The following is a 16148-nucleotide window of genomic DNA, read 5'->3' on the forward strand; positions in this document are numbered from 1 at the left end:
CCGATGATTACTCACTATATGCCGATGATGACTCACTATATGGCGATGATTACTCACCATATACCGAGGATTACTCACTATATGCCGATGATGAATCACTATATGGCGATGATTACTCAATACACGTCGACGATTACTCACTATATGCCGATGATGAATCACTATATGGCGATGATTACTCACCATATACCGATGATTACTCACTATATGCCGCTGATGACTCACTATATGGCGATGATTACTCAATACACGTCGACGTTTACTCACTATATGCCGATGATGACTCACTATATGGCGATGATTACTAAATACACGTCGACGATTACTCACTATATGCCAATGATTACTCACTATATGCCAATGATTACTCACTATATGCCCATGATTACTCACTTAATGTCGATGATTACTCACTATATGTTGATAATTACTCACTATATGGTGATCATTACTCACCATGTACCGATGATTACTCACTATATGTTGATGATTACTCAATACACGTCGACGATTACTCACAATATGCAGATGATAACTCACTATATGGCGATGATTACTCAGCATATACCGATGGTTACTCACTATATGCCGATGATGACTCACTATATGGCGATGATTACTCACCATATACCGATGATTACTCACTATATGCCGATGATGACTCACTATATGGCGATGATTACTCACCATATACCGAGGATTACTCACTATATGCCGATGATGAATCACTATATGGCGATGATTACTCAATACACGTCGACGATTACTCACTATATGCCGATGATGACTCACTATATGGCGATGATTACTCACCATATACCGATGATTACTCACTATATGCCGCTGATGACTCACTATATGGCGATGATTACTTACCATATACCGATGATTACTCACAATATGTTGACGATTATTTACTTTATGCTGTTGCTTACATCACTTAGTATGATTACTTACCACATGCCGATTGTTTCTTGCCATACACTGATGATTAATTACTACATGCCGATGATTACTTACCGCACGCCGACGATTACTTAGCACACGCCGATGATTACTTACCATATACCGATGATTACTCACCACACGCCGATGATTAGTTACCATATGCCAATTATTACTCACCACAAGCCGATGATTACTCACTATATACAGATGATTACTTCCCATATCCTGATTACATACAATATGCCGGTGATTACTTACCTATTACTCAGGCACTGTCTTCGTGCATACTTTTCGGTATCCTCATAATAACCTTATTATCTTTTCCTCCCAATGATACATCATGAAAATGCCAAAATCCAAAAAGTTTAGAACAGAATCAGCGAACTTCTTTGTGTGGAGTACGGTCAAACCCTGGTGGCAACCATGTTTTTATTATTAGAGGACGCTTACGCGCGTAATCATTCCTTATTTGAAATTCGCATTTCCTAATATGGTAGGATGAAGATACCCCGTAAAATACCGCAACATTACGACACGCTGTAACTTATGGTGGTACGGTGACAAATGCATAATTATTAGTACGATTATTACTTACCACATGTCGATGATGGAATATTACGACGCGCTAGGTGTTGCAAACACAAAGAAAAATAAATGTTATTTTATTTAATTTTTTTATTCATTTTATACCTGTCTTTTATATTTTATCTGATTATTTTTTCCCGTTGGTTATTATTTAATTTCAATTGTCTTCATTTAATTTATCAAGCTACAATTATTTATTTTGTTTTTGGTTACTTTTAACATCTTTTTGGCACAGGTCAATTGGCAGTCAATTCCACGATAATTCACTATTTAAATACAATGAGGTGCCAGCATTTACAATTAAAACATGTCATAATTGCAAAAATAAATCTAATCACATAATCGACGTTTTTGCATACGAAAAATATAGTTATTTGATAGTACAGAAAGCCACAGAAATGAGCCTAAACTAGAATTATTGATAATAAGTTGTACAACCTTCTTACGACATACATATGACCTCATCATCGAATGCCGTGTAAGCGTCTTAACTTGTCATTTACAACGTTTTTAAAGATGATATGTTCTGAGCTATATAAGTAGAGCTCAGCGCAATGGGTCACCACGCATGCGTGCTTGAAATGACACTCCTCGTGATAAAAACCGTCGCCAATGTACCCTATGGCACATTTATATATATTCCTCACGAGAATTATGCCATGGTGATACTAAGCGTTATCTTAATTAATCCTATTTATACATTACGTGTGCTACGCAACCAGGAAATGCCAAGAGGCTAAATTTTCAGATATTACGATGTTCATGTTTCAGTGATAAAGCGATAAATAGAAACGCATCAGAAACCATTAGCACAGCTGGAATAAGGGCACCACACGTCTCATCGGAAGTTACTATACAATAATGTACGCTGCAGGACACTGCCGATCTAGTTTATGACACTCTTCGAAATCTAAAGTAAACAGACTTAAGTACGGGATGTTATTTATAATGTAATTTCACCATTCGTGACTAAATCTTTCAGTCAACACATAGAGAATGTGTAAGATACAGGATTTGAGCACTTATAATAATGATATATATATATATATATATATATATTTGTGTATATGTATTTATACCGCCTTGGACTCACACTGATATAAATCCAGTGCTGTACCCCCAAACGGAAATCAGTTATAGCCACTTTATTTTGAGCTTGAGTAGTACAGTTGGTCAGGGAAGTTAAGTATTGGTTTGTTTGCTGTTAAAGTGACTTGTGGTTTTGATATTGTGGCTTGTTCCGCAGTCGTCGCGCTGCGCATGTGCTATATTTGTGTCGATAAACATTGATTTTCCCACAATGCAATGGAAATCACAAGTATAAGATTTGACCTGGGTGCCATTTGCATTACTTACCGCTAGTGATTCCTTCGATACTTTCCAATCACCTAAAAATGCCTAATTAAACGTCTCCGTTTGTACTGATTGATCTGCGCAACAGTCAAAGTCGCCATCTTTGGTTATATGAGACCCATATATCTCGCGCATGCGTGGCACGACGACTACCGCCCTTTAACATTGCGTCCAACAGGTTGTTTGTTGTATTCAAAACTTATAAACACTTGTTTATTTGCCTATATATTTTGAAAAGTTCAGGTCAAAGGGGTTAAATAGCCTGACAAGTAGGCGTGTGTGGCGCCCTCACAAGCCGAACGGCCGATCGTCTTACACGAAATAATGTCAATGGCTTATATGAATGCTAATTATTGATATTATTAATATGTAAAATTTTTGAGAAACTGACACTCCATAATCTATAATGGTTTCGCTGAGAAGGTCTTAAAATCAAGACCTGTCCTTTGTACGAACGGTTTACTAATAGAATCTGCTACATATATTCTAAACTATATTTTCGTGAAAATAATCTTTTACACGCCCAAGAGAAAAAAAACAAACAAAAAACAAATAGTTTAAAGACCCCACATGTCTAACGACTTGCATCTACACCTTAAATAGCATATACCCTTGCAATAGATTACTTGGGTTATTGTCCGAATAGGTGCCATCTTGTTTATCCACGCTCATTGGTAGTCACTGTACAGACATGATTGCTATTAATTAAAATTACTATAAACGACAATATACAACCTTGAAATGCAGAAATATGGAAACAATAAGTTAAATACTCACAATTTTGAAAAATAGAATTGAAAAGAGTGAATTGTTAACTTTCATAACAACAGCTGATTCAATTACACTGATATTACATTCATACAAATTTTAATTGTGGTTTGAAATACTAAATATTACAGGCACATTACCAATATATATACAGGCACATTACCAATATATATACAGGCACATTACCAATATATATACAGGCACATTACCAATATATATACAGGCACATTACCAATATATATACAGGCACATTACCAATATATATACAGGCACATTACCAATATATATACAGGCACATTACCAATATATATACAGGCACATTACCAATATATATACAGGCACATTACCAATATATATACAGGCACATTACCAATATATATACAGGCACATTACCAATATATATACAGGCACATTACCAATATATATACAGGCACATTACCAATATATATACAGGCACATTACCAATATATATACAGGCACATTACCAATATATATACAGGCACATTACCAATATATATACAGGCACATTACCAATATATATACAGGCACTACGGGTTTCGAAGTAACGACCACAGCAAATCGTCTCTCTCACCTCACTAGGACATTCTAACCGTCCCAAGAGAATAATACTCAAACTAATCATTTGTAATGTTGAATGCTGTGTGCCCATAAACCGATGGCCCTACACATGATACTTAGGGTATCCTGACGTATTCGAGCACAATATTGCATGCACCTAACCCGGAAATATTCTCTTGAACGCTCGACGAATACAACAATCCTGTAAAACAGTATATGAGACGTGTAACATTCCGCAACACCAAACACAGTATATGAATATTTATGTCATGACGAACGAGAGGTGTGTGTAAATAACTTTGTAATTTTCATTCAATTAATTTCCCTAAACTTTAAATTACGAATGATGGCTACTGCAAGAATAACACGTTATTAATTTTTCCAGAAATAAATCAACTGATTAAATACACGAATACTTTGATTTATTTTTCTATAGCTCGTAATATAGGAATTGTATTACCGTATCAATTTGCGATGTTTGCAGATAATTACCATACATACTTTTAGCAAATGATACAAAACTGAAAATAGATAATAAAAAAATTAATGTGCACAGTACAAAACCACAATCATCAAATTTGTTCAAATGTGAGATGGAAAAGCAGAAAAAAAAAGAAACTAATGAAAAGTAACAACATAAATAGAGTTATAACAAACATTGCTATGTATATCCATTAGTGCTAACTATTACGAGATGAAACAATTAAATATTCCGTACAAGAATGTGCCACAAATCTGTTACTTATATCGACTGTTTTACGAGGTCAGTTTGAAATCTAATGCGAGAAGTTATAACCACTACTGACATTAATGGATTTTTAATCCTAATCTGGAATGCAAACAATCCTTGTCTGTGACGTTACTTATGTGAATGAAAACAAGTTTTGTTTTCGCAAAATCGCTATTACAGCATGAAAAGTAGAATTAGTACGCGAAGAAAGCACAAATGACAATTCGCATACATTCTGTTCGATAACGAGGGGAAGATGCACACACACAAAACATTGGGCTACTCGTATATTTTCTGTATTCCATTCGTTTAAAATAATGGAAACTCTAACTTACATTTGTTTCAATTCGGGGTGTAGACAAACGATGGAATGACGAGCACGACACGACACAATTGATACGTGTATTGATCAATCACAAGCCAATCGTTGGTTTTAATCATCTGCACAGTCAGTAGACGGAGTAGATTTTCCACTCTATTCACGAATAACGACACAGTGTGCAGAATACAGAATACATATATTTAGAACAATGTCAGGTGCAGACTCGATATTCAACTTTGAACTAACTCTGGCAATATATGTACATCTATATTCAACCCAGCAACATAATTCCTTTCTTCCTTCTTTCATTCAACCCCGTGTTTCTCGTGACGGCACAAAGCATGTTAATGTGCGAGTTTGTTTACCATTGACATTATATGCGTTCACCCATTTAATTTCAAATATGGGAATGCTACTTTAATTTTTCTTCAATAAATCTATCTAATGGATGCTTCTTAGAAATAAGAAACATTCAAATATATGATTTGAGGAGAATAAATAGAAATGTAACAACGGGAAGAGTTTTGACGCCAAAGAAAGCAGCACATAGCATCTAGGTCCATGAGTGTAGGAAGACCTGTGTGAGAACTGACCATAAAAAGCCATCATGTTGTTAATTGTGGGTCCGTTGAAAAACGTATTATATTAATTACTTCTTTCCTAACACGTTTACGTATTTGAAGAGGAAACACCACTAAGCACATAATGTGTATTCATATTCACCCGGTCGCAAATACTCCGTGGCAGCATTGAATGAAACATTCTATTATCATCAACAATCATCTTAATTTACGACATAGTAATTAGGGAATTACAAAATGTTTGTGGAAACTGGCAATTGTTTTAATTTCCTTTTCCTTGAACGGAAATTCAGATATATTTATATGGACACTAACTGAGTCGATTGAATAAGGATTCCACGATCGCCTCTATTTTTGTAAGTGCAACATGTCGTAGTTGAATGAAAATACCAGAAGTATATTATATGCACCTACACTACATCTCAAATCGAATACAACTGCTACAATATATTCAATATACCTTGGGCTATGCGTGGAATCAAACGTAAAAACAGAACAGTCAAATGTCGTCGTGGCGTCAAAAAATCGCGTGGGATTTGACAAACGCGAAGTATTTGTACGTTTTAGAACATGCTACACATATTTGATATTGGTCCGTTTTAATGAAGTAAAGGTATTCATGTGTTTTTTAAAAGGTCGTTATTTTGATATTTTACTATAAAAAGCCATACGACGTATTCCAAACAGAATATTATTGTATGAAATAAAGTGACGAATTCTAGAGATGATGAGATGTATGTTTTCAACAAACCACGATCATTGTGATCCAGAACTTTAAGCCAATGCAAAATCTGTAGTTACCAGTATGCTTAGAGCGAATGTTAATATATTAATTTTATGGTACCCAGTCGCTATACAAGAGCATGGATATGAAATATGGTGAATTTTCAGAATAAGAAATTGTCTTGTTAGTGACAGATCCTCGATGTGGCTGCACTGCGCAAATCATACTTATAAAGCCTCGCGATTATGCATTGTGATTGGTCGAGAAACGTTAATCAGATTTCAAATTATGCTTAGAGTTTAACAGGGAAGCCTTCTGTCACAGTTTAAAAGTGTAACAACAAATTAGGAATGATTTGGACTTAAACCCGTCACATTGACATCACGCCATTCTGCTATTTGCACATGAGATAGCAACGTAATTCTACTTTAGAAAACAGGGACAATTTTAATTTGAGATACCACTAGTAATGTTATTTCCATTAACGTGCAATTACTTTTATTTGAGTCAAATCATGATACCAGTAACGTGCAGGGTGAATAAGGTCAAAGCATTTTCGTGGCCCAGAAATAAGAATGTTTGTTCAATATGAATTAAATTCAATATGGATAACTTGACTCGACCTCATGTCACCATTATGTTATTTACAATTTTGATATATATTTTAGATAACAACAACAGAGTCGACTGTAAACAAATCTAGACAACGATGTACCCATTAACGCTGAGCACTTTTACTCGGGTCAAATTCAAGGTAATTCGAATTCATATATGCCACTTTATTCAATGAAGTGCGTAATTGAGCAAAGCCGATTTGTGGTTTGGGAATAAACTTGTACCATTTTAACGTGAACTCCACGCGCGTAGACACTCGATAATGGCTAATAAGCGTATCGTATTCGCAAGAGTATGAACGCTGGCAATCTTTCCGCCATAGAGTGAAATCACGTTTCACTGTTGGTGGACAGAGTGTTCCCGAGGAAGTTCGTAACTGAGTAGGTCACTATGACCGTGAAAATACTAGGCTTTATTTGCGTATAGAATTATGTTATGCATGTCGTTTGTGAGAGAATTGCGCATGTCTATCTGGACATAGTAAGGTTGGGGGGTCGTTTACAGTAGAGAGACGTTTTCGCCGAATTGCTTGTGTTGCTGAAAAAAAAGAAATGTAGCGACACGATGTTAAATCATTCTTGGAGAATTGATCTGTATGTGACTAATTTCTTATATCAAAATTATATTATTCAGAGAATACCGCAGAAAACAACAGCATCAACAGCGGAGGTCGATGTACTGCCTGGGTGTATAGTATGCATCCTCCTAATAATCGCAGCCACGTCGATCGTCACGAAAGGGGGCTTTTAGATCGGCAAGAATATTGAAAAATATCACTACCTTAAGTGTTTGACAAATATTTAGAACTGGCCAAAATAATTCATAATGGTATTGATCACTTTTATATCCTCAAAAAACCACATAATTAGTTGGAATAAAAGAATTAGTGAAGAAAAGGAAATAAAGCGTTTTGGTGAAACTATCTAAGATATGAAATCCCTATAGCACTATGGATTGATTAAACACACCAATAAAAAAGAAAAGTATACAAAGGTTCCTTAGGATCATCATGGCACATCCCTCCTCATTAAGGTAAGTTCAAACACAATGGACTTGGACGGGAATAAAACAGGATGGAAAATTATAAGGGTGACGGGGCATGATGGAAAGGAGGATGTTTATCACTTTATATTTCTCTGTAAACTAAAAAATCTTTGTCAACTAACCAGTTGGGAAGTTAATTCTATTCAGTACTGACCGATACAATAGTGGAATGTGGGTGAAAAACCGACTGTAAGTAGATAGATTTTTTCAGGTGGAATTAATTGTAAATCTAATTTTCTTTCTGATTTGTATGTCTATTTCTACACCGTTTAAAAGGCTAATAAAATGTTATTTTTTATTATTAGTAGTAGTAAAAATAACAGCCAATTCGTGGGAAAATATCTTCAGAAATGTTTTTCAACGACAAGGTTATCGTTTTCTGATAACGGATTCGTCATAGTTTAACTGAGATGGGTATTCGTTTCTAGGTATTTTGAGCAGCGGCTATACTAAAGTCACATGTCCACCGTCTTGGAAATATCCCATAATGATACTATATCTGAGATGCGCATGTCTCAATGGGCAAGATTTTAATATCATATGTAATACCACAAAATTATGGTACGATGTTCGAAAAACTTGTCAACATAAATGTTGCCTTTTTTCGCGAATTCCGTTATTGCGAAAACAATGTAATCCGTTTGCGAGAGCTTAGATGGCATATAACGGCAGCTGAGCCAGGCTACCGCGTTTTGCTATCTCCCAATGCTTAACGTTCTTGAACGCTGTCCTGATCTACAACGTTCTTATTACATTTCACAGTGGAGCTGGGTTCTGGCTTAACTATATACATATATCGATTTACAGATGTGTACACTCAAATGTGCAGCATACTGAACTTGAATGACTGATGAACTTGTATTTATTGTAATTAGGCAGGGAAGGCAGTCGTGGATCATTCGTCTACTCCCAGCACATGACTTCTGCAGGCATTGATGGTGCCAATAATTTAGTAATAAATCGATCAAACGTTCCCCATGGCACTATTATTATACCCTGGGTATGTTAAAGAGTCATGTTTTCTAATTAAACAACATATGGAATGTGCTCCTTATTAGCCTTTGGTGGAGATGATGATCACACTACTCCATGCACCCACTGTGTTATCGTATCCTTTAAAGGCATCCGCCTGGATATGAGCGTGAACCGAGTTAACCTTTCTCTACTAGAACAACCTTTCAGTGTTTGCAGTATACTGCACAGTGCCGATCACACACAAATAGCTGTAGTGTTCTGGGTCGCCTTTTCATTGGATGTCATGCTAGCGGCGGGAGCTGCAGCGTAAAGGTTAGGCATATTTCTTGTGTCACTGGAGAGGAAAGCCATTCTCATTAATGAATAAAAAATCCCTTTTCGTTGTAGGTTAATAGAACTCGTCACCTCGAGGTGATCTGAAGAATGTCTGGCCTTGAGGTGAAAAACGTTGGTGATGTTCTTATAAAAATATAAATACGAATTAGGGTAATTAACAAATAGTACCTGAACCGCGAGTACGTCGATGTTGAGTCAATTAAATGGGTATTGGTATATATATGCCTTTCACACATCGACATTCAAATGAATATCAGAATATACGACTTTCCATATTGCACGTATCGCGTTCAAGTACATACAATGCATGCCATTTATACATAAATTAAATAAGTCTTCATGCAACATTTATGACGTGTTTGTCAATGGATTTGGCATTGCACTGATTTCTAATATTTTATTTTACTTATCTTACTGGTTAGTTTATGTATTCTACTCACGTAATTGAAACCAACTTTCAGTGGCACTAAACATAATCAATCAATCAATCAATCAATCAATCAATCAATCAATCAATCAATCAATCAATCAATCAATCAATCAATCATACAGTCAATCAATCAATCTACATTATAGCTAGTACATGTAGCAGTGTAACACTCAATGGCGATGTACCTAAGCCTAAATGCTTTCGAAAATATATTGGTCTTTAATTTGTTCTAACAAAGTGGTCGAGAGTCCCAGAGTCGGGTGCAGCATGAGAGAATACAAGTCTTTTTGTCGACGTCGACTAGGTGTATATGTATGAATGAGATTCTAAATAAAGCTTAGACAGTTTATACAATTTATTTTACTATTGAACCTATTACGAACTGGCAACCAATGAAGATATATACTGTATGATTGGATTTATATGTGCAGACTTTCTGGACTTTCCAAAACGCCACAAATAGTCACTAAAATCGAGTGATCAATTAAAACTAATACTTATTCTTTTATATATTTCAGGTCTTTTGCACATCGCCACAATGGGGAAGGGGTTGAAAATTAACTTAACGCATTTTTGAGACAAACCATTGAGCTCTATTCTATCATGGCCGAAAGTCGTTTTTCATGGCTCGGTTTGTTACCGCCATTTATTGTACACTTTTCATAAAACAGAGTTTGTTTGTTCTTCCAAACTTTATTTAAAAAAACATCAAAATATCGCATATGGTTATACTGACACTTTAATGATATAGAACATAGCTTTGTTACTAGTTGAGATACACTTTTGAATACGTAATGCATTTTCAGAAGAAATTCTCGGAACTGAGATTGAAATAACTTGACCTTCTCACACCAATATATGCCTATAAATATGTTGAATACACGCCACTACGCTATAGATTTTATGTGATTAAATCTACCCATGTTGAATGTAGAAGTTACGAATATACATAAAATAGATGAATAAGAGCTGTGATAAACGCTGATGTAAATAGCTATTATATGAATATATATATATATATATCACGAAATGTTTAAATGGTTATATTGAGAACACGAATGGTTATACAGATACCGAGCAAACAATCATTCGTAAATTTCAATTTCAATCTTGGCACAGTAATAAATAGCGAAATACGTATTACGTATGCAACGAAACACGGAAGGGAAAGTGAAAACCTCGTTTCTACATATAGTTCTAATATGAGTACGTGACATATACATTGAATAGCTTGTAGAATACGCATGCGATATTGTCCTATAATCTATCAGAATTACTGAATCACTACGTGTGTAAGATTCTCGTCCAGGGTATTTTAAAAACAGCTACTCATGGCAGATGGTTTTATCGTCTTTGGCAATAAGAACAAGTAGCTGGTTTCTTGAAAAATGTGTAATATCATCACTGGTGGGCATTTCTTAAACGAGGCTGAGATTTTCTAGAAGACACTAACAATGCGATCTTTAAGGTTGTTGTCTTTTTCTGAAAGGGGCATTCTATTCCGTCGTAGAAATTCCACTTCAGTGTCCATTCATTCTTCCACAATCTTATCTTGGATCGACGTAAGTAGTTTAGAAAGTGTTTTTTTTTCTCATTTTATGAATGTTTATGCTTGGTTTAGTCGACGCTTCAGAATTTCCACTGCAGTCTAACATTGATGCGCTGACCTTCACATTCTGTATAAGCCGAGATGAAAATGCGAGTGACATGACTATCTGATCTTATTTATAGTTCACCAATAAAGGCGGCAGACTTATTCCGTAGAGGATACAATGAACATTTGTATATGTCAGTTTTCAGAGTGGATAGGCATGTCATTGACGCAGGTTGTAATCGCCATATGATGCAATCAAATCCTAAGAGCTCACCGGCATTTATCCATTAGTGAAATGCTTTAAAAGCTGACTGTTCCTTCTTGATTGCAAGACACATTAATTTATGTTCTTTTTGAAAATATCTTGATAACAGCGGTCGTTTCACAGAATACATGGTTTATCTCCTCGACCGTTCTCTCCATGGAATTTGATGCTCGTCGTCAGGGTGGTGTTGCAGGTGGTGGTGGTAGTAATCGACCCCCGCGAAAATTTAGCTTGACGTTTTTTGCGAAACAGGCGTCTCAGATAGCGGCGATATTTACGACCACTCAGCGCGTACACGAACGGGTTCATTGTAGAATTAGAGTACGATAGGCACAGGCAGAAATAGCGGAAATAATGAGTGGCTGCAGTTTCGGGGAAATTATCATCCAATAACCACCACAGATTCAACATCTGTATAGGCGCCCAACAGATGGCAAATACTCCGGCGACAGTGAACACCATTTTGGTCACACGCCATTTTTGCCTTCTCACGCGCTCCTCGTCCTTGTTTTTATGCAACTGGCTATGCTCCTGTTGGCACCAAAGGGCACGTAGTATTAGGCCAGAACATACAGCGACGATGGCGAGCGGCAGCAGATAGGTACTGATCAACGAGTAAATCAGATATACCGTATCTGCATTAGCATTAGGAAATACTCGGATACAAAAATGTTGATCTCCGTCTGTTTCAACGCCTGTGTATATTGGTATTGGTATGTGTAGCAGTAGAGACCCTGTGAAATAGAAAATGAGGAAATAACTTGCATTTAGATATTAATTCTTACTTTTATAAATTTCTGTTTAAATATTTTAAATATTAGGGTAATGAAGAGCTATATGTAAAACCTAATACAAAACGTTTAACCTAATCAGGTTTGAAAAGTGTGGATACCATGAGAACACTGTAGAGGACGTTTCACCCCTCATAACTACACAATATGGTATCTGTGATATTAATATTATCATAATCATAAATTTAAGACTTATGACACCGACTAAGTTTTGATAGCGTGACACTAAATCCAATTATTGCGTATAACATTTCATCGTTGTTGCTAATTGAAAAAAACTACTCGAATCAATGGAAGCAGTCGTTATCAGCTGACCACATTTGTAATTTTAGAACACGTGAGGTGCGTGATTTCTAGAGTACCTTCCTCCAATGTCGGGTATGTATATATTGACTGTGAAAATGTGTGGGTAACACGTGTTTTACATCACAGCGCACTGTCCCCGAAAACAGCTTGAAATAGCGTGCAGTGAATGCGTACTTACAATGACTAAATTGACATGCACAATTCGAATCAATGACGTCATAAACATGCAGAACATAATAAACCTAATATTATCATTATAAGCACTACCTATCCATAAAATGACATATAGAAGAAGATGATCAGGCCATTGAAAAGTACAACAAACTGTCTTGGCAAGAGATAATCGAAAATTCATACTCAGTAAAGAGCATTACCCAAGATTATACAAAACAATAAACGCCCACCAAAAAACTGAAAAAACATATTTACAAACGAACTAGATAATTCAAGATATTAACATTTTAATACATTTTTCCATGTTGTTTCAAATATCAGAGTACACCCAAGTCACTTGAAGGTAGTCGATATAGGGCCACATTATATAATTTACGTATGGGTTTTTGATGCTAATATACAATAATTAATAGATTATGAACACAAATGGTGGCCGAAAAAGCCACATGACTTGTCAAATAGTGTTCCATTCTCTGCCGTTATCGCGTTCACTGTTCCAATGATCTATATAACCATTGAATTTGGACAGTGAACGCGGGAGATAAAAAAAACAGGTCACGAGGCTCACTCGCTTACAACGAGACTTCGACAGCTATTTGCATTTAAGATGTGTTTCCCGTGTGGATTGTTTCCGTGATTCGAGCACATCTTCTGAACGAAATATTTCATACAACCAGTAGAATAAGTTTTAACATTGTCTTCGCTGTCACCCACGACTCGAACGAATACAATTAACAGTTAGCACTGAATATTTAGTAAAATACTTATATGTCTTTGGTATTTGTATTACCTGTAGTCAACTACTCGTATCACATGACTGAACACGACTTTTACATGACCGAATTAATTTGCCGAAAACAAATCGAGTATTTGCCGTGACCGTGAGTTAGCCGAAAGTACCATTTAGACTCCAGTTAACACAGAGGTTGTGAGGTTGATTCGTCACGATTGAACTTGAACATGAAGGATAATCACTATTTTTTCAATGCCCAGAACTCAATCACTTTCTCGTGTCCCTGAGATATGCCCTCTACAAGCGGGTTTACTTTGGTGTTGCCGAGATAATCAGAACTAGTTTATAGCACAATTTTAATGTAAAAAACATGTCTAAATGTTATTATCGCTCTTAATCATAATTTTAAATAATACAACTGAAGAATAAATTCACACTTTATGGATATCACTCTGACCTATTAGATAGGAATACCAATTACTAAATAACACTAACTAAAACTCGTTATATTCCACACTGGAACCCCGAAGGTATAAGACTTTAATCTGCATACTGTCAAAGCGATACATTAAAATGCTATATATGTTGATCACACTAGTATCACCTATTTTTATATCTAGACACTCCTGGCCTTGGCACTGTTACAATATCGGAACAAACTACACTCAGATTATCAGGGATTATCATTTTCATTTTGCAAGGGTGTTCATAAGCAATTAAATGTTGGTCTTACAAGACGATTCCCGAATCTCCATGTCATTTACTCTAAATATCAATTCGCAAAACAGTAATTGGTATCTATGTGAAAGTTATGTTCTGTTTATCTACAAAAAAGCATCTGATATATTTTATAGTGTGGACATTTTAAATTAAATTGAAACAAACACTCGGGGCTCTACATCACCTCCTGACAAGAAGAAAATAAGACAATATCCAATTTAAAATATAGACACTCATATTTCAAAAGGTTTCACTTGCAGGGACAGCGTTTCAAAATGGTAACAGTGTTCAGGCAACACAAAAACAAAATCATAATGTTAGGTTTAGAGTTTCCGTGAGCTTGAAGCTACTCCTTGAATCGAGATAAGTACTCCTTTAGATTGTGTTGCGTTTAATTGGATTGATGTGCTGTATGCAAATGCCTAATAATTACTCGTGATTTACTAATTGCTTCTTTAATTATTTTCATGCATTGGCTCGTGTATTCGCCGTTTTATAACTGATCATTGGTAATATCTCTTCTAATACAGTGATTGCTCAGTTATAACAAAGGTGTGTGTATGTTAATATCATGACAGTGTATTCATTTTTATTATTTTTCTTTTTAGTTATGAGGATTCATGCATAAAATGATGTTACATTACATACATTTTTAATATGATTTTGAAAAATAATGGTGAATGAAATGAAATCACAGTTTTGTAAATATGTCTGTCAGTCGTTCGGTGGGCGTTTCTTATTTTGTATATTCTTAGTAAATGCCATTTACTGATAAATACATTTCAAATATTGATTGGGCATGGTATTTCGTTCTACTTTTCATTGATCTCACCACCTGTTGGAATAAACGGCGACATTCGAACAGACAGTGTAAGTACAGGAAAATACCAAACATAAAAAGATACGACATGCGTGATTCGAACTCATGACTTTTGCAAATCACATCGCCCACTTAACAGACACGCAAAAACATACATATAAAATCGAGTATTCATACTCAGACAATACATTAAGTTAAAATACCAATAATTAACAATCAAATGCACGATTATTTATCTGACATTTGGAGGAGTAACAGATGCACTTATCCGGGGTCCAATTGATTGGTAGCAGTTGTCCTGAATGTGTAATGGCTTACAAATATGGACTATGTTTATAACAAAGCCAAGTGTTGTTAAAAATTTGCCTCAAATTACTAAAACTAACATTGTTAATTTTGAACGTTATTCCTAACCACCGTTTCGGAAACATAGCATGGTGAAGAGGAGGGTGCGACCGCTCACTCTAGCCAGACTCCAGACGTTATGTGTTTATACGTCCATAATACTGTAAAAGGATTAATTATTCACTGGGTTTTAATTTTGCTTATTTCGCTGACTGGAAAATGCGCTAAATTAAAACCCAGTGAATATATAAAATTTAGCATAGAACACATTATCTAAATGATAAAACCGTGAATTTAAAACCCACTGAATATGCCTGAAATGGTAAATCAGCAAAATTTAAACCCAGTGAAAATTAGTCATTTTACAGTATGCCTATACTAATAACAATAAACAACAGCTCAATATTCTT

The 16148-nt window shown here is 35.5% G+C and overlaps 1 protein-coding gene across 1 annotated transcript in view; it reads right to left on the bottom strand.

Moving 5' to 3' along the window:
- Positions 1-10667: 10667 nt before the first annotated feature.
- The window catches only part of LOC100313641 (kisspeptin receptor 2), a 31531-nt gene continuing 26050 nt past the window's right edge, over positions 10668-16148 (bottom strand). Inside the window, exon 3 of the mRNA NM_001168102.1 lies at positions 10668-12583. Coding sequence (NP_001161574.1) covers positions 11967-12583 — 617 coding nt within the window. The 3' untranslated portion in view covers positions 10668-11966. The remainder of the gene's footprint in view (positions 12584-16148) is intronic.

Source organism: Saccoglossus kowalevskii, chromosome 19, assembly GCF_978046115.1.
Source record: "Saccoglossus kowalevskii chromosome 19, keSacKowa6.1, whole genome shotgun sequence".
NCBI classification, from domain to species: Eukaryota; Metazoa; Hemichordata; class Enteropneusta; family Harrimaniidae; genus Saccoglossus; species Saccoglossus kowalevskii.